The following is a 22,636-nucleotide window of genomic DNA, read 5'->3' as shown; positions in this document are numbered from 1 at the left end:
TCCTTTAATGTTCTTTTCTTGTATTTGTTTTTCTGTTATTCAGAGGATCCATGGATCGTGATAGAATAGTCATAGTTTCAGACTAGTTAATTTCACTCTTAAATGCTATCATTGATGCTCTCCCTTTGAGAAATTTTGGTTTAATTTTACCTAAGAATGGCCATACTGGGTCAGACCAAAGGTCCATCTAGTCCAGTATCCTGTCAGCCAACAGTGGCCAATACCAGATGCTCCAGAGGGAGGGAACACAACAGGTAATCCTCACGTGATCCCTCTCCTGTCTACCACTTCCAGAGAAACAGAGGTTAGGGACACCATTCCTATCCATCCTGACTAATACCCATTGTTGGATCTAACCTCCATGAATTCATCTAGCTCTTTTTTGAACCCTGTTAAAGTTCTAGCCTTCACCACGTCCTGTGGCAAGGAGTTCCACAGGTTGAATGTGCACTGAGTAAAGAAAAACTTCCTTTTGTTTGTTTTAAACCTGATGCCTATTAATTTCATTTGGTGATCCCTAGTTCTTATATTATGGGAACAAGTAAATAACTTTTCCTTATTCACTTTTTCCACACCAGTCATGATTTTATAGACCTCATCTCCCCCCTTAGTCTCCTCTTTTCTAAGCTGAAAAGTCCAAGTCTTTTTCATCTCACTTCATATAGGACCTGTTCCAAACCCCAAATCATGTTTATTGCCCTTTTCTGAACCTTTTCCAATGCCAATATATCTTTTTTGAGATGAGGCGACCACATCTGTACACAGTATTGAAGATGTGGCTGTACCATGCTTTTATATAGAGGCAATAGCATATTCTCTGTCTTATTCTCTATCCCTTTTTTAATGACTCTTAATATTCTATTTGCTTTTTTTCACTGCCGTTGCACACTGAGGCTATGTCTACACTACAAGCTTCTTGCGCAAGAAGCTTTTTGCGGAAGAGATTGTCCGCAAAAACATCTTGCATGAGAGCACATCCACATTGCAAAAGTGCATCGAAAAAGCAATGCGCTTTTGCTCAAAAGAATGTCCAGACTGCATGGATACTCTCTCAAAAGAAAACTCTGATTGCTATTTAGGGAATGACCACCAGAGCACCTGTGCTTTTTTCGATTGCCTCTTTTTACACAAAACCTCCGTTCCTCGTCCACACATACCTTTTTGTACAAGAGCTCTTGTGCAAAAAGAAATTATTCCTTGTAGAAAGAGGAATATCTATTGTGCAAAACCCCCTCTGCTCTTTCGATTTTTTTGCTCAAAAACGCACTTGAGGTGTGGATGCTCTGCGAGTTTTTGTGGAAAAATAGCCAAAAAACTCTGTAGTGTAGACATAGCCTGAGTGGATGTTTTTTACTGAACTGTCCACCATAACTCCAAGATCTCTCTCTTGAGTAGTTGTAGCTAAATTAGCCGCATCATATTGTATATGTAGCTGGGATTATGTTTTCCAATGTGCATTACTTTACATTTATCAACATTAATTTTCATTGGCCATTTTGTTGCCCAATCACCTAGTTTGAATAATCTATTTTGAATTTTGAATAATCTAGTTGTGGAGCATACTAACTGAACATTGCTACGTGGATTCTCCATGATTTGAAATCTTTAAAACAATGCTTTATGTCTTTTTAAATTACATACCCCCTCCAATGCTGAGTTATTGGGCTGATATAGGAGTAACATGGTGAAATTCTATTGCCCAGGTTCTGCAGGAGGTCAGACTAGATTTTCACCTAGTCTGATATTAAAATATATGAACCTAACTAAAATGTTCAAACAGTGAAATCTATTAATATTAAAAAGAGAGTATTTGAGTAAAGAGTAGAACTAAAAATATCTGTGACCTTAACTAGAAAAGAGCACTATGAATGCTCAAAATAAACTTTAGTTATTTTCTTTTCTTCTTTTTCCCCCAGGTCAAATAAAATGCATATACAGTTTCAATATTATGAATAATGTTATGAAAGGCTAAATCCTACTTCAAAAATTGATATGCTTACCCCATAAACAAGTTCTCCCACCATCCCATTCCAGATTTTTGTTTCTGGATCCCTTGCTCCATATTTTCCATCAGGGACAATGGCAATTTTGTACTTGATACCAATATGTTTTGCAATTTCTGATGCCAGATCTACACAGTATCCTTCATACTTGTCATTCCCTTCAAACGTATCATGGTTTTTCTTGAACATAACATATGGGGCTTCCTATAATGAGAGAAGTAGAACTGTAAAGGAGAAGTACACAGCACAGACTCTGAATAGCATCATGTTGTCCACTGAACAATATGCATTTTATCAAAAGTTCACAGATAGCTCTAGCACATGTATATTTCAATGCAGAAATCCATGCTCTTAAATATACATATATATTCTATTTACATGATTAATTTGCTTATGTTATAAAATCAACATTAAAACCCTTTTACTATAAACATACACAATTTAAGCATTTATATACAAGTTACTCTTTTAAGTGAGAGAGCTCCCAATAGATATGTATCATATATCATAAGTTAAAAAGCTGACAAACAATTGGAGCTCTATACAATACATAGGATCATAAGCTAAAAAAACTAAACTTTTGGATTGAAATATGTACATCCTTTCACTTGCTGTGGATCCTCTATGGATATAGTCGCATGTATAGTCTGGTATGTTATGTGCTGTTCATTGTTTAAAATACTTGGCCATACCTTGGTTACTAGAAGACAATTTGTATTTTAACAGAAATAACTAATATGGTCATGGGGAAACACCTACTTGCCCCCTACACAGACAGTACATGCTGTTTCTTGGTACATACCAAGGAATATGGAGACAAGTGTAAAGTTAGAAGAATGCTATCTTTTTGCATGCATTTAGAGTCATTTAAAACCATAGATGAGCTAGAAAATAGCAAGTAAAATTGTCTCCGAAAAATGGATCTGTTTTTTATGCAAATTACACTATAATGTAAATATACAGTATGTGATTGCAAAAAATGAAATGTCACAGTATTTCCATATTATTGTAGATTCAGAATTCAGTATTTTTATGAAAATAATGCACATCTTCAATTATTTTACATAATTTTTATTAATAATCAGTTTAAAGTAAATTCTTTCCATTAAAGTAACCATTTGCCTAGTTAGAACATTTGTGTCTACTTCATAAAAACATCTGAGTCATCACATTTTCCTCTTCTCAGAATAAAAGATACCTGTGGTATCAGTTGGAAAATGTTGATTCTTTAATGGTGACTACTATAGACCGCTTCCCTACTTACATCTTTTACAGCATGCCTAGTTAGAACACAGGCAAAAGAAAAAGAACAAGTGTATAAATTAACTATTTTTTATTGAAACCAACACATGTACATCAAGGCTGTGTCTACACTGCACCCCTTTTCCGGAAAAGGGATGCAGATTAGACACTTCGGAATAGGCAAATCCGCAGGGGATTTAAATATCCCCCGCGGTATTTGCATTAACATGGCTGCCGCTTTTTTCCAGCTTGGGGATAAGCCGGAGAAAAGCGCCAGTCTAGACGTGATTCTCCGGAAAATAAGCCCTTTTCTGGAGGATCTCTTATTCCTACTTTGAATTTAAATCCCCCGCGGATTTGCCTATTCCAAAGTGTCTAATCTGCATCCCTTTTCCGGAAAAGGGGTGCAGTGTAGACACAGCCCAAGTGTTAGCAGCAACAAGTTTGTAGTGCCTGATCTGTTTTAATATTTGGTGTGGGGATAAGTGTGACAAGGAACTTGTGTAAGCTAACAGTCATATAAGCACCTGGGATTTGTAAATATTTCAGTTAAATTCTGCTTTTCAACCAAGATTCAGGTCCAAGAGAATATTATGCACATGTTACCCTTAGGCATGTTTGTGGCCTGTCCCCCTGGTCATCTCTTCAATGTGACCACAGTTTGTTCTGCCACCAAGCAACACTCCTAGGGCGGAGTTCCCTTTTCATGGCTTTCTGTGACCTTAAAAAGGTTCTTTCTTTGAGGCCTTTCACAGCTTAGAGTGTTTGCCACTAAGGCCAGCTTTAAAAAAGGGCCTAAGCACAGAGAAGTGTCTACCACGCCGCTGGACACTGACTTGCAAAGTGATCTCCTGACTGGAGGGGTGAAGTTCTATTCAGGAAACTGGGGGATGACAACAGCAGATCACATGTGAGCCACTGGAGGGGGGGGGGGGAAGCCTGAGTTTTAGAAGCACTTCTCAGACTTGTGCAATCGTGTAACGAGTTGCTTTAGTTGTACTGTGTACAACACAGTACATTGTGGATACTGAAGGAAAACTACCACATAGTGCCACTTGCTACAATTTCTAAATGGGGTATTCACCACTTCCTGCACTTACTCCTTGCATTCCCATCCTCAGCTAATCTCTTTTGTGTGAAGACAGAAGAGAAGGGGGTGGGAGGACAGAGGTACCTACAACCCTAATCTCCTCACATAGGGCTGCCTTCAGGTAAGTATTTAAGTTAAGCTTGAGTGGCCTCATTGACTCTGTGAACTATTCACATATTTAAAATTAGGAATGTGTTTATGTATCTTCTTGAATTTGGGGAGGCTGTTCATATGCGCAGTGCTAGCCTTAATTTGGGCTTGTCCATATGCCCATTCTGTAAACAAAACTGATAAAGAAAGAAGAGACTAAGGACTAAGGCAATGCATCGCTTTGCAGTAGCTTAGCTAAATATACCCTGTCAGATTTCCCTTCTTCACATAACATCCTTATAGCCTTGAAGTGCAGTGCCCTGGTACATTTTGATTTTTTACTTTCTTTTAAAAAGGCTGAGTCATCGACTGTTGGATTCAGCTTTTCCTGATCAAAACACAACATGCAATGGTAAATACACACTGGGCATGAGCTACTTTGGATAGGAGCTGAGTGTGGAGGAAGCAAGGATGAAGCTGCTTCAACATTCCCTTCCCTCCCTGATCCCCCCAGCACCCAGCCGCTGACTCTCCGTGTGTTTCTCCCTGAGGGCTAGACTGCATTGAAGGTATAGCCCAGGTGTGGGGAAGCTTTTGTGGGTCAGGGGCCACTGACCCACAGAAAAATCAATCTGGGGCCACACACAAGTGAGAAGTGGAAAAAAACCCTCACTGTGGGCCCTGACTGAGAAGGAGAAAGACACTTCCCACACCCATCTTGCATACCAGAGCCTACAGGGGCCTAGCCTAGTAGATTTCGTGCACTCCAGCCCCCAGGAGTAGTATCAGGGAGGCTGGAGCACAAACATGAGCTCCCCAATGCTGGGGGGGAGGGTGGCTGAGCCTCGGGGGCTGGATCCAGGCAAGCCGTGAGCTGCATCCAGCTCCCATGCCTGAGGTTCCTCACCCCAGTATAGCCTTTAAACAGTAAAATAAATTGGAAACTCTGTATACTCCTGATTTTCCTTTTAAAAAGGCAAATTCAATCTTAACATCAGCTCATATTCCTGTGATGAACTGCTGAGGAAAGGTGTTGTTGAGGGACCAGGGCAGACATGATGTGATTTCTGTGAAGGCAGTACCATCCACTGGATAAAACACTGGATGGCGACTCATGAAACCTGGTCAGGAAGTCTTGGTCAAGTCTTTTAATTTCTTTATGCTTTTCTTGCCCCTCCTATCCTCTGTTGGTTTTACCGATTTAGACTGTACTTTTTGAGGCAGAGACTGGCTCTTGCTATGTGTTTGTACACTGCCTAGAACCATGCAACCCTGATCTTAGTTGGAAAGGACAATAGAGTGAAACTCACAAATGTTAAATAATACAATTAAAGTAGCAGGAATACGTACTACCTTTTTCTTGTTAGGTTGTCCTCTTTACTACTATACATAGCATATATAAAAATTAAAAATGTTTAAAAAATGTGTTTACCATTTGAGTTATATTACAATTAAAGATGAACTCAAATGACAAAACAGGCTACATCTACACTGCGCTGTTTTGCACAAGAAATATGCAAGTGAGGCAAAGCATGGAATATCGCGATGCCTCATTTGCATAACTAATGAGCGGCCGCTTTTTGCACAAGAGGCTTTTGCGTCCTTTTTTCAGGAAGAATGGCTCTTGCTCAAGAGGGGGGTTTTGCACAAAAAGGAGCCATGTAGATGGATCCTTTTTGCGCAAAAGCCTGTTGGGCAAAAAGCAGCTACTCATTAATTATTCAAATGAGGCATGGCGATATTCCACGTTTCGCCTTGTGTGCATATTTCTTGTGCAAAACAATGCAGTGTAGACGTAGCCACAATGTTTAAGGGTGTTTGGATCTGGCATTCAGACTGATACATTATTGTAATAAGGGCCATTTTCACATTTAGAACAGAACGTGGGCTTGAATTTTCTTCTATCACAAATTTTGTGTTTAGATGTAGTGTTTTATTAAAGCCTGCAATTATAATAGCACTAGGCCATGCAAAGGCAAGGTTTACTGGATCTTTAACCAATACATTGCATAGATGATGTCCACAGAATCATAGAATCATAGGGTTGGAAGAGACCTCAGGAGGTCAATGAGTCCAATCCCCTGCCCAAAGCAGGACCAACCCCAACGTTGTAAGCTCACATGTTGTAATAATGGCAGATATTAATAATCATAATAATGAAACACACCGAGTCATATCGTAATGCTAAATTCTGTTTATCCTACTGAGGTAGATCGATTGCTTTAAGGAATGTCTTTTAAAAGACTGTCACAATTACAGTTTAGGACTGTAAACTCGAACCTACTAATAACAACACAGATGTGAATTATTTAGTGCAAAACATGCTACTGTTGAAAGGGACTTAACATTGTAATGTTTGAACTGTTTAATGATAATCTGTAATTAAGTAAATTACATACAAGGTCCACATTGAAATGATCAATGACTAGTACTGAACATAGGTAGTTAAAACGACACAAGCTTTACTTCTATATTCACAATTTGATAACAATACTTAACATTTTGAAATACAACTGGATGACTGAAACAAGTACCTTTACAGATAGAACCAAATCATTCCATTACATTCTTGCAGACTCACATGTACAGTAAAATGCTCCAACTGGAAATTAATTTAATAATGGAAGTAAGTAAAAAACCCTAACCTGACACTGTTTGGTTAAGGGAGGCCTATTTTAATGAAGTCCCTTTTGCACTTTCTAAAACACTGCAAACATAAATTATAACATAGAAAATGATTTTTGTGCAAGGAAATAGCTCAGTTCTTCACTATTAATTCTGATAAAATTACTGTTGAAGTCAGTGGGGATTCTAAAATGTACTTTAGATTTGTGGAGGGACATAATACTGGATTTCTTGAGAACCGTTGGTTCTGTTTTATTTAACCCCAATGTTTCTTAGGTTCAAGGTTTGTAACTTATACCCTTAGTCTTCTGAACCCTAATATGTTGATATTATATTGAAGTGCTGTGTTGGAAAAAATGCTTAAAGTTCACTGTTACCATGCAGTTCTTTAGCTTTAACCAATTTAGTTCTTTGTCACCGTTACAGCTTTTGAAACCTTTTATATGAAAATAAAATATTAATTAAATACAAATGTTCACTAGAGTAGGGACCTCAACTTTTCACTCTAGCATACTCCCAGGAATATTTTTCAGTAGGCTACATAAAAAATGTAAAACAAAATCTAAGCATCTATACTGTACTACAGGCAACCACACAGTATTTTGCCAAAGCAGAAAGTACCATTATTATTTGTTTGAGTATAAAGCTAGTTTATTTTATTAGGTATCTTATATTTAATAATAAAATAGTCAATTACAGCAAATTAAGCACAGATACATACAAAATAAGACATTAAAGCAAAATGATCAGTGCTGTATTACTTCACACAAAAATTAGAGTGTCCCATACTGACAACTCTTAAATCTTTTACTATGTCTAGATATCTGTCTTCCACAGACTGAAAAGCTTGACAACATTGAGCCCAGAAGCCTTTCAGTTTAATAAAGGAAGGAATGCATGCAGTCAAAATTATATTTTTCATGTATATTAAATCAGCTTTCCTTCAATATGAAGAGGGCAGTGAAGAGGTCACAAGTCCCTGTCTGGCATTTGTGACACGAGTAAAGTACAGGAAAGAGCAAAATGACAAGATTCTGAAATGTACTGTGGTTTAATAGGTTGGTTTTTTTATTATTAAGAACTTGTAGATTCTACTTCTGTTGCCTTTGAAGATGACTAATAAGAACTATGGGTCAAATTCTGCTTTCAGAGCTAACTGTGTGGCTCCTACTGAAGTCAATAGGAGCTATGCATTACGCATAACTAGCCAAAGACAAAATTTTCCCATGTATTTTTATTTCAACCAAATTATGACATATGTCTTTTAATGTGAAATCAGTGAGTGGGTCACTTTAGGTTGATAGGTATATTTCTGGATAATTGTATTCATTCAAAAATGACATGCTGCATGAAAACTGGGCATGCTTTGCAAAATTCATTCAGCTTCTTGGTTTGGAAAATGATACCACCAGTTCTTTTTCATGGACTGGAAAACTTCTGCTAAAGATAACATTTATTATGCACAGATGCAAACAGGACAGGCAAAGTAATACATTGAGAAAGCTCCCTTCCTCCCTCCCTCCCCTTGCATACTTTTGGCAAACAGGCATCCTTTTAATATTTTGATTACTTGCTTCTCCTAAGCTTGGAGCTATTTACAGAAGTAACACTGCTCACTTATGGGAGCCTCAAGTAAAGATATCAGGATTGGTATGAGAGGAAAATTTTCAATTCAGAACTTGTTATTCACATCATTTTCTTCTCAGCTTGGCAAAGTTGAAGGTTAATGTCCTCTGTTCTACACATTTCAGAATAGTCACAGAGCTTTTCTTGGTGGTTCAGTGCCTGGCCATCCAGTCAGAGGAAGAGTAATCCATATGGGAAAATTAGCTCAATATTACTACACTGCAGGTTAATACTTGAGTCTTAGTTAGGAATGTTCGTAGCATCGCGGGACTCTGTTCTTCCTTGATCAATTTCTTAAAATAGGATTCTTCATCAGAGGCTGAAAAGAGGAGGACTGTACTGAAGTATAATTTTTCCATTACCATGTCTTTTTTAGGAAAAAGATACACATATTTTTAAAAGTCCCATGCAAAATATTATACAATTAGGTTAGGAGTTACACTCTGAATTGCTGTACAGTACATTGATCAGTTTGCGTCCCACAATGATAACCTTCAATAGGAAATTTGTCAGGACCTACTTACTGCGTAAACCCTGATATATAAATACAAACAACAGGGTAACTAACTACAGTCAGAATATTTCCCAACAACACCTTGACTCTTTCCCTTGCTTTATTTTCAACTCAGCATTGATTTAGACAATTCTCCTGAAGAACACCGACATCACATAAAGAACATTCCTTCTTGTTTGAGACATACCTTATCCTGAATGTTTTAAAAAAAATCTTGCCTAATGAGATAGGTGAAAAGGGCAGCGAACAGAGATGTGAAATTTATAAAATCGCCAGGTAAAGGTCACCCTGTGCCAGTCTGCTTTGACAAGCATCAGCTTTAAAGGGCATGTCTGGCTTCAGAAGGATAAATTTGTTATATATTCTGTTTAAAAGGTATTTTGTATGACTTCTGTTGAAAAGTAATTTTGAAATCTATATATTTATTTCTTTTGCAATGTAGATTAATGTTGTGATCACATATTTCTTTCTTTTGAGGGGTTCTTTAAAATGAATGACTATGTACCTCTGAAAAATATTCAGTTAAAAAATTAACTATTTCTTTTGCATTAAAACACCGAATTTACACAAAACCAGGACTCAATTTTTAAGAAATGGCTTGTGTAAGATATGCCAATTCAATTTCCAAGTTTACTTTTCCATCAGTATATAGAAAAACAAATAAGCCATTATTAAATGGGCTAACTATCTGGATACAGTTTAGAAATGTACGCACTTCTAAAGACAGATCCTGTGTTCCTTGTGCCTGGATCATAGGATTAGGCTCTAAAAATCTAATCCATACAGCTGTTTTTAAGCATAGCATATTAACCAAATGACATCTAGTTCTACAGAAGCCTGTTTTTATTCTTTTTTCTCATTTCTTTCAGTTAGTATTATTGTGTGTGTCTTGAAAGTCACAATTTATCAAAGGCTGATAAAATTGCTTTACATTTTTGAGAACTATTTCAGTAAAAAGTGGGAAAAACTGAATAAAAATGTAAAGCGGATGAATTTACCCCAATATGATTTAAGAAAAGCGATTTCAAATGTAAACTGGAAATAGTCTGTACAGAGATGAGAATTAAGAAATTTAAGATATACAGCTTTTGCCTTCTCAGATCTGAGAGACTAAATTAGATTATAAATTAGAAAGGAGTCTGGATCATATACCAGAAAAACCACAGAAAAAAACTTACCAAAATTGTAGTTACAACTACTGTTCTGTTCTCAATGGCTGTTTCATTTCCAAGTGAAGGTTCATGCTGAATCAAAACTAATTTATCCATGTCATTCCAGTAACCAACCTACAACACAAAATGAAATATTTATAATAATATACAATGAACATAAGATACTAGAAGAAGAAGAGTATTATTGTGGTATAGCTGCTATTCCAGAATGGTGCAATTTTAACAAAGAACGAACCTTCACAGACATTTATTGAGCCCAGCAATAGCTGGATTCCAAGCCTTGGGGGAAAATTCACCCCTAGGTAAAGAAGTAGAACAGGATATTTGCACAACTTAAACGCCATGTAATTAAGGGGGATTAAACAGCACACAGGGCTTGTGTGAGCTCTCTGCATAGGCATAAAGGTCAATAATTTCAGAGGACCATCTGTGGCTTAGATATAGAGGGTTATAGAGAAGAAGGCTGGTCCAGTGGCTTGGGGCATTGGCCTGGGACTTAGGAAATCTGGATTCTGCTTCCTACTCCATCACAAAGACAGTGGGCAAGTCACTTATCCTCTCTAAACTTTCGTTCCTCATCTGTAAAATGAAGATAACATCAATTCCTTACCTCACAGATGTTGTGAGGCTCTGAGAATTTATAACAGGTTTTTGTCCCTAAATTTTTAAATGAGAAGAACTAATTCTCAGGAGGAAAAAAAAAACCCTTAAAAACAGAGAATACAAATCAATTTCTTCTTCTACAAAATGTCATTTTGACCTATTTTTATATATTTAAGAGGAATTTTGAAGAGTCAACAGACATACTTGTGTGGGTGAAGTGGTAACAGGGAAAAGAGAGAAGCCAACATTTTGAATAATAGCTTGAAATATATAGCTTATAATATAACATAGCTTATAATAATAGCTCTTGGCTTATATCAGAGTTCTTGAGTGGGCCACGCACTTAGGTGCTCACCCCATGTGACCTCTCCATGCCCACTGTCACAAATGACAGTACTATCATGAACACTCACCTGGGTCAATAAGCTAAGATGACCTTTAAGTAAGATGGTCAATATGCTACAGAGAAGTCTCCTGGTGGTTTCATTCCAGAGAGGAGACCTGCCAGGTGAGAATCAAGTATCCCTTCCTTCTCTTCAGCAATGATTCACATAGCTGCACTGACTTTGGAAGGACCTCATCAGAGGTCTGCAGGCCAGGAATCATTTGGCAGCACTGTACCCACTTTTGTGAGATGCTTAAAGATTGGCCAGCAGCTAATTTTCCCTCCCTTCTTGGTAAACCTAGAGTTCACAAGGCCAAGGAAGTCCTTCCTACACCTATAAAAAGGGAAAGGGATTTAGGTTACCCCTTCATTTTCTCCTGCACAGCTTGTGCAAAGCATGCTCTGGACAGAGGACTGGGTATTAGTAACAAACTGTGAAGGGCCAGAGTCAGCGTAGGTGATGGAAAAGCTTTCACTTTGTTAACAGAGCCACAAATCAACACTGACACAAATAACTAGGTGTCATGTTATTCTGCTGTTGAGAACATGTCAAAATGTCGGTGACATGGCCGACAATGTCTTCAGCCTTCATTATCATTTCTCGTAGAACAAGGTTTACAGGGATGCTGAAAAAATCATGTCTGCTTTTTCGAATTCTTTTTCGGAAAAGCAGACACATTCCTTGGACACGGCAAAGCTTTTCTGGGATACCTCAGTGTAGACACAGCCTGATTCATTACAGAAAGGCAACTCCACACAACATGGAGAGATGAAGTGTCTTGCTCAAGCCACACAGTGAATCAGTGCAAGAGCCAAGACGGGAATTCAGGTGTTTCTGGCTCCCATGACTATGCTTCCTAATAATCCTGTATGTATTAAAAGTGTGATTTGTACATTTGCTGTTTTCCTTTGGAGGTTGAAATTAACTTACTAGACCCAAGTCATATCAACAGTGAATGATCCCTGCCCCATAACAATGAAGCATCTCAGACTCATAATGTAACATGTACAAATAAATGCAGTATATTGTATGTGAACAAAAGAAATTCTATTTTTTCCCATTTATGAAACCAACTGATAAAGAGTAGTTTGCTATGCAAGTCCTTCGATACATGAAAGAAGCATCTTCTGCTCCCCTTCTCCAACTATTAAAAAAATGCAGGTGTCTTGATTTAGGTGTCCACAACTGACATGAAATTCTGAGCATTCTTCCGTTAGTGCCAAGGCAGTTTTCTTTTATTAACAGGCTGCATTGCTAGAAAGCACATTTTGTATTGCTAGAAAATACATTTTTTTCCTCCAGATAGCTATGGATTCACATATGCAATTGATAGCTTAAAATGTCAAGTTCCTGCCAACATTTGGGACCAAGTGAAGGCAGAACATGGATGCTGAAGCCTGGATGTAAGAAAGCTCATTATAACGAATGTTTTGCATGGACTGGTTCCTCACGATTGGGAAGTTCAGAAATGAAGCAAGAACTCTGACGTGCTGTGTTGTAAAGTAAGCAGCACATCAAAATACTGGCAAAGAGAAAGTAGGTTTTAGAGCAATGATAGGTAGTTTTTCTAATGTGTGTGTGTGTGTGTGTGTGTGTGTGTGCGTGTGCGTGTGTCTGTCTGTCTCCCTCAAAGGCAGAATCTGCACTAAGATAACTCTTGGGCTACATCTAGACTGCAAGCCTCTTTCGAAAGCGGCTATTTCAAAAGGTACTTTCGAAAAAGCCTCTTTCGAAAAAGAGTGTCTAGACTACAACCAGTACTTTTGAAAAAGCAAGCCGCTTTTTCGAAAGAGAGCACCCAGGCAGTCTGGATGCTCTCTTTCGAAAAAGCACGGTTTGCATTACATAATGCCTTTTTTCGAAAGAGCACTTTAAAAAAAAAAGGCATTATTCCTTGTAAAACGAGGTTTTCCGTGGTCGAAAAAACTGCTGCGTTCTTTCGATTTACTTTTGAAAGAACACGGCAGCAGTCTAGATGCAGGGGAAGTTTTTTTTTAAACCAGACACATCCTGGTTGTTTAGGATTACTTTTGGCCAAAAGCATAAAAATATTTACTGAGAAAGCTATGAACTGGCACAAGAATGATATGTTCGGCTATTATAAATGAATCCCCCCTCCCCCCAAAAAAACAACCAAAAAACAAAAGGGCCAAATCCAGCCCTGGTGTAAGCAAGTGCAACTCTATGTGTTCATCAAAAAGGTAAAAACACAACTGCATGAAACAATGATCATTCACTGCAGATAAGGTGCAGTAGGCCTGTATTACTCAGCTTGTTGTCTCTTCTTCTCTTCCCAGGCAGCTATTCTTCTCTTCCCAGGCAGCCTAACAGAACCCCATCAAGTGATTTTGTAATAGACTATGCCTGAGTGAACAACGATCACATATGCACACACCTGCTTTTGTTCATTTTCCTTTTACATTGTGGTATCTACTATAAAATTTACTTCATGTTCTCAAAAATCCCAACAATTATTCCTACGCTATAATCTGCAATTTACTTTGTGCATTTAATAAAGATTGCAAAAATAACAGGCCAAATTCATCTCTAGTGCTAGTGGTCACATCTCCATTGTTAGCAGTAGTGCTGTACCTGTTACACCGTAGAAAAATTTGACACGTCAGCGTTTTATTCCCAGATCTGAAGTTCTTATTTTGATGGCTTTATTGATTTAGTACTTCAATGGACAGACAGATGCTGTCAGATCCAATCAGCACGTACCTTACGAGGGCCGGTGTTCTTCAGCTCAAATACATCCATTGTATAGTTGACTCTGCGACCATAGTGGTCAAATTGAACGTTTCCAGTCAGCCCTTGTATTCGAACCTAAAAATGAAAAAAATTCCAGCTTCTGTGCTTTTTGCACCCAATTGCCTCATAGGAGCTGTGCATTATTAAATGAATCATGGGACACATTTGTGTAGTGCTTTTGGACCATGTATTTTAACTGCAGAATAATGTAAATGTATTACTTTGGATCAAAAACAAACAAACAAACACACAAAAACAAACAAGATGCTTTTCTTGACCCATTAGGTCTTTTCCAGCTCAAATCTAGATAATAAGACAGACATGTGCTAAAATACAATACTCACATGGATGAAATTCACCCTGCTGCAGAGGGCCTAAGCAAGGCCGTTTGTATGTTTGTGTGAAGGGATGGTGGCCTGGTGTGAAGATGTCTCAATACCCCTACTCCAGAGGGTGACAGGGGAGAGATTGTGGGATCAATAATTCCTTCCCCCTGCCCCAGGTCCTAACTACTACATGCAAGTGACATTCTGGAGTTGTGGGTGCAATTTAATACCATAGGCTGATACAGTGGAGGGATGGATTGATCTGGAGCCTAAGCTCTACTCCTGGGTTGTGTGCTCTCTGGAGCTGCCCTGATAGACATGCAGCTTCTGATCGATATCCTGATCCAGTCAGTGGATGTGTTGCCATTGAGACTTTATGGTCATGATGTCAATTTCACCACAGAAACTTGACTTCATGCCTTTAGGGAATATTGTAGATCTGGACACTTTCTTCACAGAATATATGAGGCACATTGAATGTTTAATATCATTTCATGAGAGTCAGGACGTGCATTTTAAATCAGATCCTTTTCTCTTTGTCCATTTCAGCCTTATCCAACTCTTCTTTAAGACTGAAACCCTTGCTGGGAGGCAGAAAGCTGCCATTTCTGTCAGCAGTCACTTCTTCTCAGTGTCTGCTCCTGAGTTGAGCCTGCTCATTTGAATTGGAATGATTTAAATTCTACTGTAGGATTTGTTTTAAAAAACCTTTCCATTCTTGAGGAGAAAGGCTAAATCATCTTGACAGGGATCTGGAACTTTCTAGGCATTCATATTCATCAGAAATTCAAACTTTTGACATCATTGAACAATGGCTCTGAGATATCTTCTTTTTAAGGAAACAAAAATGTTAAATAATCTTACCTATGTAATTTTCCCTGGGGGGTTGTTTAAAAGCAGGTGGGATGATACAAACAAATTATTTATGGAGTGTGGTTAATAAAACAATCTGACAATTCAATGACACATTTTTGTGTATTACTTGGAAATAACTTTTTCTTTAAATGAATATTTCTTTTTCATATTCCTAGGCTACCGTGCATAATGCAACTGGCAAGCTAAGCACTTTAGTAGAGAATGTTCCATTGCCTACACGATTACAAAGTAGTTTTCAATGTACTAGCTGAAATATTTGTTCTGCTGTCAGGCTACAGCTCTTGTGCTTCATTGATAATATAATTTGGCTAACAAATGGAGGGATCAAAGACATATCTAAATGACCGAGAGGCTTTCTACCCTGTCCCCAAACCATAAACAAAAACAGCAGCAGTGAAGACAATCAAAATATTCCTAGATACATCCAGGTGTTGATTGAAAATACACATCCCCACATGCCCATCACTCTTTGTTCACTGTTATATCTTCCACACCACGGTACTAGCAAATTGATCTACAATTCATCAAGGCCACTAGAATTAAGCATATCATTACCTGTTTGAGTGTTCTCTCCATATCAATCCCCTGGCCCCATGGTGCAGCAGGATTAGCAAGACAATCACCAGCATTCCCTCTCCGTGAAATATCAATTTTCTGCCTTCTAAGGTTACGGAACGTTTCAGCCATCACAAGTACCCCATCATAGGTCAGAGCAGATGTGTACTAAACAGACAGATAAATGCACCATTTCACTTTGGCAAACCTTTTGAGAATCAACTCAGATTTCGATATATTTATGTTCTAGACTGCTCTGCACCCTGAGGCAAAACTCCCATCAAAGTCAACAGAAGTTGAATCTAAGCAAGGAATTCATGATCTCAGATTTGAGATCGTATTACAATAGTACAGCTTTAAAATTCTATTTTAGAAGGTGGGCAAAAGATCTCTGAAGAACCAGAGCAGGAGACAAATTAAAATCCTGATCTCCCTTACTCAAAACCTTTTCGGCATATATTTTATCCACCTGGGACTAACACCTGTCGAACCATGTTCACTGAAGGTGAGAGAAAAACTAGTATTTCACTGAGCAGGCTGAGGATCATGAATAAATGCATTGGAAAGAATGGGAGAACCTGATTACCTAAGTTGCAGGGTAATCAGGATTAGCATTTTTCATTCCATTTGCAAAATATCTGCTTAGTTGCTCTCATGAAATAGGCTATCGTGAAATAAATGAGACAAGAGAAGTCAGGGTGGAAAGTATTGGTTCTAGGCAGCTGCTAGTTTGGAGACACAGGTGAAAAAACCACACATATGCTCACTCAAAGGCAGGGTAATTTAGGGATAAGGCACTGGGCCAAAATTCAAGAGACCTGGCCCTGCCACTGATCTGCTCTGCAACTTGGGTATGTCAATTCACTTGCTACCTTTCCTACATTTTATCTTGTCTGTTTAGGTCATAAACTCTTTGGTATAGGAATGATCTCTCATTATTTGATTGTACAGTGCCTAGCACAATCTCTATCAGGCTCCTACGCACCATAATACAGTGAAAGCTTTGTTATCCAGCACTCTGTTAACCAGAAAACTTTGTTAACTGGCACTACTCCCAGCAGTACAATAACACCACTGTGCCTGACTCCCACCTGTCCAGCCAACCATCGTGTGGCATCTGACAGCAAGCACTGCCGGCTGACATCATCAGCAGGTGCCTTCTTCCCCCTCAGCCTGACTGCCTGAACTGCTGGGAGCTGGATTTGCCAGTAAGGGATGGGGACAAAGCAATAAGCATTTTTATCCGGCACATTCAATTAACTGGCAATCACCATTCCTCATGAGTGCCGGGCAACAAAGCTTTCACTGTACAACTTATCACTATTCATAATAAATTAGCTCTGAGGCTTTCATTTTTACAACGAAGTTGCAGCTTGCCTGTCAAGAAAATTTCAGATCTGTGGTAGAGGACAGTTGGAATGGACAGATCAGAACCAGAAAGACATTCAGTTGCACTGAAAGATCATGTCTGCTTATAAACATTATACCAGGATTATCAAAGGGCGCAATTTTCAGATAGTCAACAATGTAGGCATGATACATTAATTATTATTATACTTTAGATTCAGAAAACAGCTTGTTGGCTGGAAACCTATGAGTTTGGTGCGCATATAGTATGATAGGTCTAACAAACAAGTGAGGTTATAGTTAGAATGTTAGTTTTAAATAAACTTTAGATTTCTAATTTTTGTCATTAAGGGGGTTACCTGGGGAATAAATGACAGAAGAGATAATATTTGTAGTAATTCATATTTCTATCAGATAATTGCAGTACTGAATAGTTATCTGTAATTGTGAGGTCACATATCTTTTTCTGTAGTTCAGTATTATGAAATAAAGTATGTTACTCAGTTAAGTTAAACAGAAATCCTTGGTAGTGTGTACAATTAACAGGTACCTTTGGAGGGCTCTCAGATCCTGGGTATTCTCTCTGATCCAGTTTCTTCCACCGTTGCATGAGTTTAGTTACCATAGGAGTACTGAAGTCTACTAACTGAAATCCTGTTACATTGGCTCCTCCATGCATAAACCTCTCCAAAGAAATATCTTTGAATCCCTAGAAAATCAATTTAACATTCTGTTTGCCCTAGCACATTTTTTTTTCTGGGCCATACATGTTTTAGGTTAGAAAGTGAGCAGAAATGAACAGAGAGAAAGCAGGTAAATAGATTCCTAAGACAAGTAAAGGCTTAAAAAAAGAAACTTCAGCCTTAACATATAGTGTTACTATGAATGACTTAAAAAAAAGATGAAGTAGGCATGTAACAACAGTAGGAAAAGGCATTGCTGGGTATGATGGACAAAGTTTGAGAAAACAAATTCAGATCACCATGTTTGCAAAGCAATTTCAGAATATTAAGCACCTGAGCTTGTCTCTGCTAAAGTCAAGGGAAAGTCTCCAAAATACTTCAATGGGTATTGGAGTGAGGCCTGATCCATTATGCCCATGGTTCAAGGTGGGAGGGGGGAATATGGGGGGGGGGGGGAAGGTAAATGTCTGTGAGCTAATGATATTATCACCTCTAATATCATTAGCTCACAGACATTTACCTTCCCCCTCCCATCCCCCTTCTGTTCTGAAATTTGATTTGTCCTTTTCATATGGCAATGCCAATATTTGATCTGAGGAAGTGGGTCTGGCCCATGAAAGCTCATCACCTAATAAACCATCTTGTTAGTCTTTAAAGTGCTACATAGTCCTGTTTTTTGATTCAGCTACACCAGACTAACACGGCTACATTTCTATCACTATTTTGTAAGTATACACTGTCTGGTTTTTCAATCTGAGAGGGGTAGCCATGTTAGCTTGTATTTGCAAAAACAACAAGGAGTCCTGTGGCCCCTTAAAAATAAGGTCATGTCTACACTACAGAGAAGATTTTTGAGGGTACGAATTAGCAGATCTAGTGAAGATACATAATTTGAAATGGGAGGGTACTCGCATCGATGCCAGTAGTCCTGCTCCTATGAGGAGTAAAGGAAGTCGAAGGAAGAGTGTGCTTCTGTCAACCTCCTGCCAAAATGCCATTTAAGATACTTTGACTCCAGCTACGTAATTAACATAGTTGGAGTTGTGTATCTTAATTTGAATGTATACCCTAGGATAGACCTACCCTAACTGATTTATTTGGCATAAGCTTTTGTGAGTGCATGCATCTAATGAAGTAGGTTTTACCCATGAAAGCTCATGGCCAAATAAATCTGTTAGTTTTAAGACGGCACAAGACTCCTCATTGTTTTTGTTCAAACTGAAGGTCGACAAGTTATCCAACATATACAGTGATGTCATGGATATCAGTATTTATATATTTCAGTTTGTAGGTTTATCTGACAGTGTAAAACCAATGTAAGTGACTAAGCCTATTATGAAGTTTTAACTGTAGTAGCCCTCAGAATATTTTCTATTTGAGCTTTATATTAAATGATGTGTTTCTATGGTTAATTTGCTCAGTGAGTAAAATAAAAGGTACTTTTAGTGATTTAATTGCATATTAGGAACACATAACTATCAAACTAGCTAATTAACCAACACAAAACACATACACACATCAAAAATAAGAAAAAAACTTGGTTTCATAAGCAAACTGTCACTGAAACATCTCTCAATTTTTTAATCTTCCACTGATCTGGCAAATTTGAATTTATCCTGTTAGTGTTATGACACTGCATTTAAAAAGCAAGATTTAGAAAAAGTTTTCTGACCGAGGGCCCTCTTTAAAGGCACTGGATCAAGCTCTTAAAGATAATTTTAGTGCATGTGAAAGGTGTCAGGTTATCAACTCATTTTACACGGAACATCCATCTGATACCTGCAGCTACTGAACAACCATAATATCCCTCCAGCTTTTAGTCATTTTCACATGTAACCCAGAGGGGAATAAGCTTCAGTTCATATCTTATTATCAATCACTGAATAATTTAATTATCCTCCTACCACATTATATAGGAAACATAATTTGAATTTTATAGGTTTGGGGTGCCAAAAATCTAGAGCCTGGAAAGGATGGACTTAGCTTGTTTTGAAAGCTGGAGGCCTGAAAAAAATAACTTGAATTTTTTTGAACTGAAGCAATATGTGTAGCACAGCAAAACAGAGTTTTTTGTTGGCTCAAATTCTTTAAGTGTGAGTAAAGAATAAGAAATCAAGCACACACAAAGGTATGTCAGAACCAGAATCTATATTCTCTGCATAAGGATGTTCAGTTTAAGCAAAGAGATTACTTTAATAATCAAATATTTAATTTTGCTTTTGTTTTCCTCTTTGAACACATTTTTGCACAAATGTATAATGTGGATTTAGAGGGAAAATACTGAGTAATACTACTGGAAGTAACTTATTTTATAGCAAAACATATACATCCTGAAGGATGTGAAGAAGTCACATTGAATTTTATTATTCTTGTAACACACAAAAATTAATAAAAAAGGAGAAGTAGTATTATATATGACTCAAACTTTGCACTAAATTATACCCAGGCAGCCCCTTAATCCTGTACTGATTTTAATGGAAGGCAAGATTTGACTTCTTGTTAGTCAAATGGCAGCAGTCAAAACAAAAAAATGCATGTTCTTCAGTATTTTGCCTATTACGGTAAATTGTATATTGGTTACAAATAGCAAAATTGTGTGCAGTGTTACAACTTCGCAGCACAGATGAGTGTTTTACTTGTAAATCACTGACATAATTATACAAAAGAATCTTACCAGGTTTGCAACGATGTAATGGTAGCCTTTAACATGCTTTCCAACACTCACAATCTGTGGGGGGAGGAGGAGAGGTGAAGAATAAAAAACTATATCTTATTGTACTGTTTTAACTGAGCATTAATCACCACATGATTATGAGAAATGTAATTTTAGCACCATAATGTGGAGCCCCCCCAAACCTAAGTGACAGAGGGAGCTATAATTTTCCTACTGCCTAATCATTAAAACTTGCTAAAATGCAAATAGCTAAAATAATGAACTGGCAATTCTGAAATCTGAATGCCTTCCATATGATTGAACATGTTATTGTAGTATATTATTTTAGAAAGTGTAGTAATGGCCTGGGTTATACATATCCAGACACCATAAACGACTAAAAGCTCTATTTTAATTTTAATTTTCCATATCATTAGTGCTTGTGAAACAGGGTACATTTTTGGTGCTTCGGATTGAAGTTCTCCATTTTTACAGGGTCAAGTACATTATTTTGTTCTTCCTCAGGAAGGTGAAGATAATGGTAGCTCGCATGAGTGAAAGCTAAACAAGAACTGAGTGTGTTAGGTTGTGTGGCTCCCTCTAAACCCTGAATTCTTTCTGTCAATTTTGGGGATCAACCACAATTGCAACAGGTCCTTTCACAGGTGGCAGGGGACTCTTTGCTTACTACATCTGCCCCTTTGTACACATGCATAAGGGCTAAGTACAAACTAGCCAGAGTATTTGGCCCACAGAGAGAACGGATACAGAACAGAATGAAGCAGTGCAAATTAACCTATGACCACCATTCACAGCCTTGATTTGGAAGGACCAGCTCCGCGGAAAATAATTCTGTATCTAAATCAACCATTGGCCAATATAAAATAACTAGTGAGAACTCTGATGTTATTTGTGATGATGTGGATCTTGGATTATTGACTAAAACAGCAAATAGTGAACATTTTTGGCTGCAAAGTATGACAGCTGAGAATGCCCTCATTTGAAAGGGTAAACTGCTTTTACTGAAGATTTACTATAGCAACACCTGAAACATGCATTCATTATTCAGCAAAAATAGAATCCTCTTAACTCTTATTTTAGGGCTTTCACAACTCCATTATAAAAACAATGCTTTAGGCTCACACATATTAATTATTTCTTCTCATCTACCCAGCTCTCCAAAGCATTTTAGCTGCAGTTCAAACACTCAGAATACATACACAGGCTGAGATATTCCAGGCAGGGAGGGATACTGTATTTAATCTAATAAATAAAGGAGAATGTTTGTATGTTTGTGCGCTAATAACTTGGACACTATAAGAGCTACCGCAACCAACCTTTGCACGGAATAACCTTTCATCCAGGAGAAGGTTTTAAGGTACTGTGGGAGGGAAGAGATGAGAGACCGACGCCTCTCCCCAGGGCTGCACGGAGCTTGGCAGCGTGGGGAGAAGCGGCGGGACCAATCACTCACTAAGGCCGGCGGCGGACAAAGAAGCGGAGGGGCAGGGATGCGGCTCCCTTCCCTCTCCCTCCCTTCAGGCTCCTCACCTCAGTTATATCAACTGTCAACTTATATTTCAACAATGTATATTGACAAAGTGCAAGGACAGTCACTTAAAGTAGTTGGAATTGATTTGGATGTATCTTGCTTTTCACATAGACAACTCTATGTTGCATGTTCAAGAGTTGGAAGTGGAAAAAATTTGTACATATTAAGAATATTGAAACAAAAAATATAGTTTACAATGAAGTTTTTGATGATAACATGTAAAATTGGTTGTTTTATACTTTTTTAAATATATTTTAATCCCTATATAATTCAGTGCAACTTTTCTACCATTCAAAAAACAATAATGGACTACTGTTTTTCTAAATTTTGTTCCTCACTTTCCCGAGCAATGCTGGGTAACTCCCGCTAATAATTAATAGGAAATGCACAGCGCAATCCTTACTGCTGTTTTGAGCTATCTCACATCTAGTCCCTGCCATGAAGATTTTACAGTGTTAGCATTTACACAAGCACTGTCCATGGTCAAAGCTCAGAACAAACATGCACTAGCCATCTGAGTTTACCATGCAGTAGAAAATTGT

The 22,636-nt window shown here is 37.9% G+C and overlaps 1 protein-coding gene across 4 annotated transcripts in view; it reads right to left on the bottom strand.

Annotated features, from left to right (window-relative positions):
• The window catches only part of GRIA4 (glutamate ionotropic receptor AMPA type subunit 4), a 293,893-nt gene that overhangs the window by 63,785 nt on the left and 207,472 nt on the right, over positions 1-22,636 (bottom strand). For 3 of the 4 annotated variants that reach the window (XM_089775674.1, XM_089775672.1, XM_089775671.1), the window contains exons 5-10: positions 20,564-20,617; positions 17,757-17,915; positions 15,860-16,027; positions 14,073-14,177; positions 10,369-10,476; positions 2,001-2,207 (exon numbers count right to left, since the gene is read on the bottom strand). In XM_089775674.1, coding sequence (XP_089631800.1) covers positions 2,001-2,207; positions 10,369-10,476; positions 14,073-14,177; positions 15,860-16,027; positions 17,757-17,915; positions 20,564-20,617 — 801 coding nt within the window. Of the gene's footprint in view, positions 1-2,000; positions 2,208-6,772; positions 8,996-10,368; positions 10,477-14,072; positions 14,178-15,859; positions 16,028-17,756; positions 17,916-20,563; positions 20,618-22,636 lie in introns of those variants that run through there. The other variant, XM_089775673.1, reaches the window with a different exon arrangement.

This window comes from Pelodiscus sinensis, chromosome 1, assembly GCF_052426305.1.
Source record: "Pelodiscus sinensis isolate ZL-2025 chromosome 1, ASM5242630v1, whole genome shotgun sequence".
NCBI lineage: Eukaryota > Metazoa > Chordata > Testudines > Trionychidae > Pelodiscus > Pelodiscus sinensis.
The sequence above is the reverse complement of the archived record's forward strand: the minus strand, read 5'-3'. Positions and strand labels throughout refer to the sequence as shown.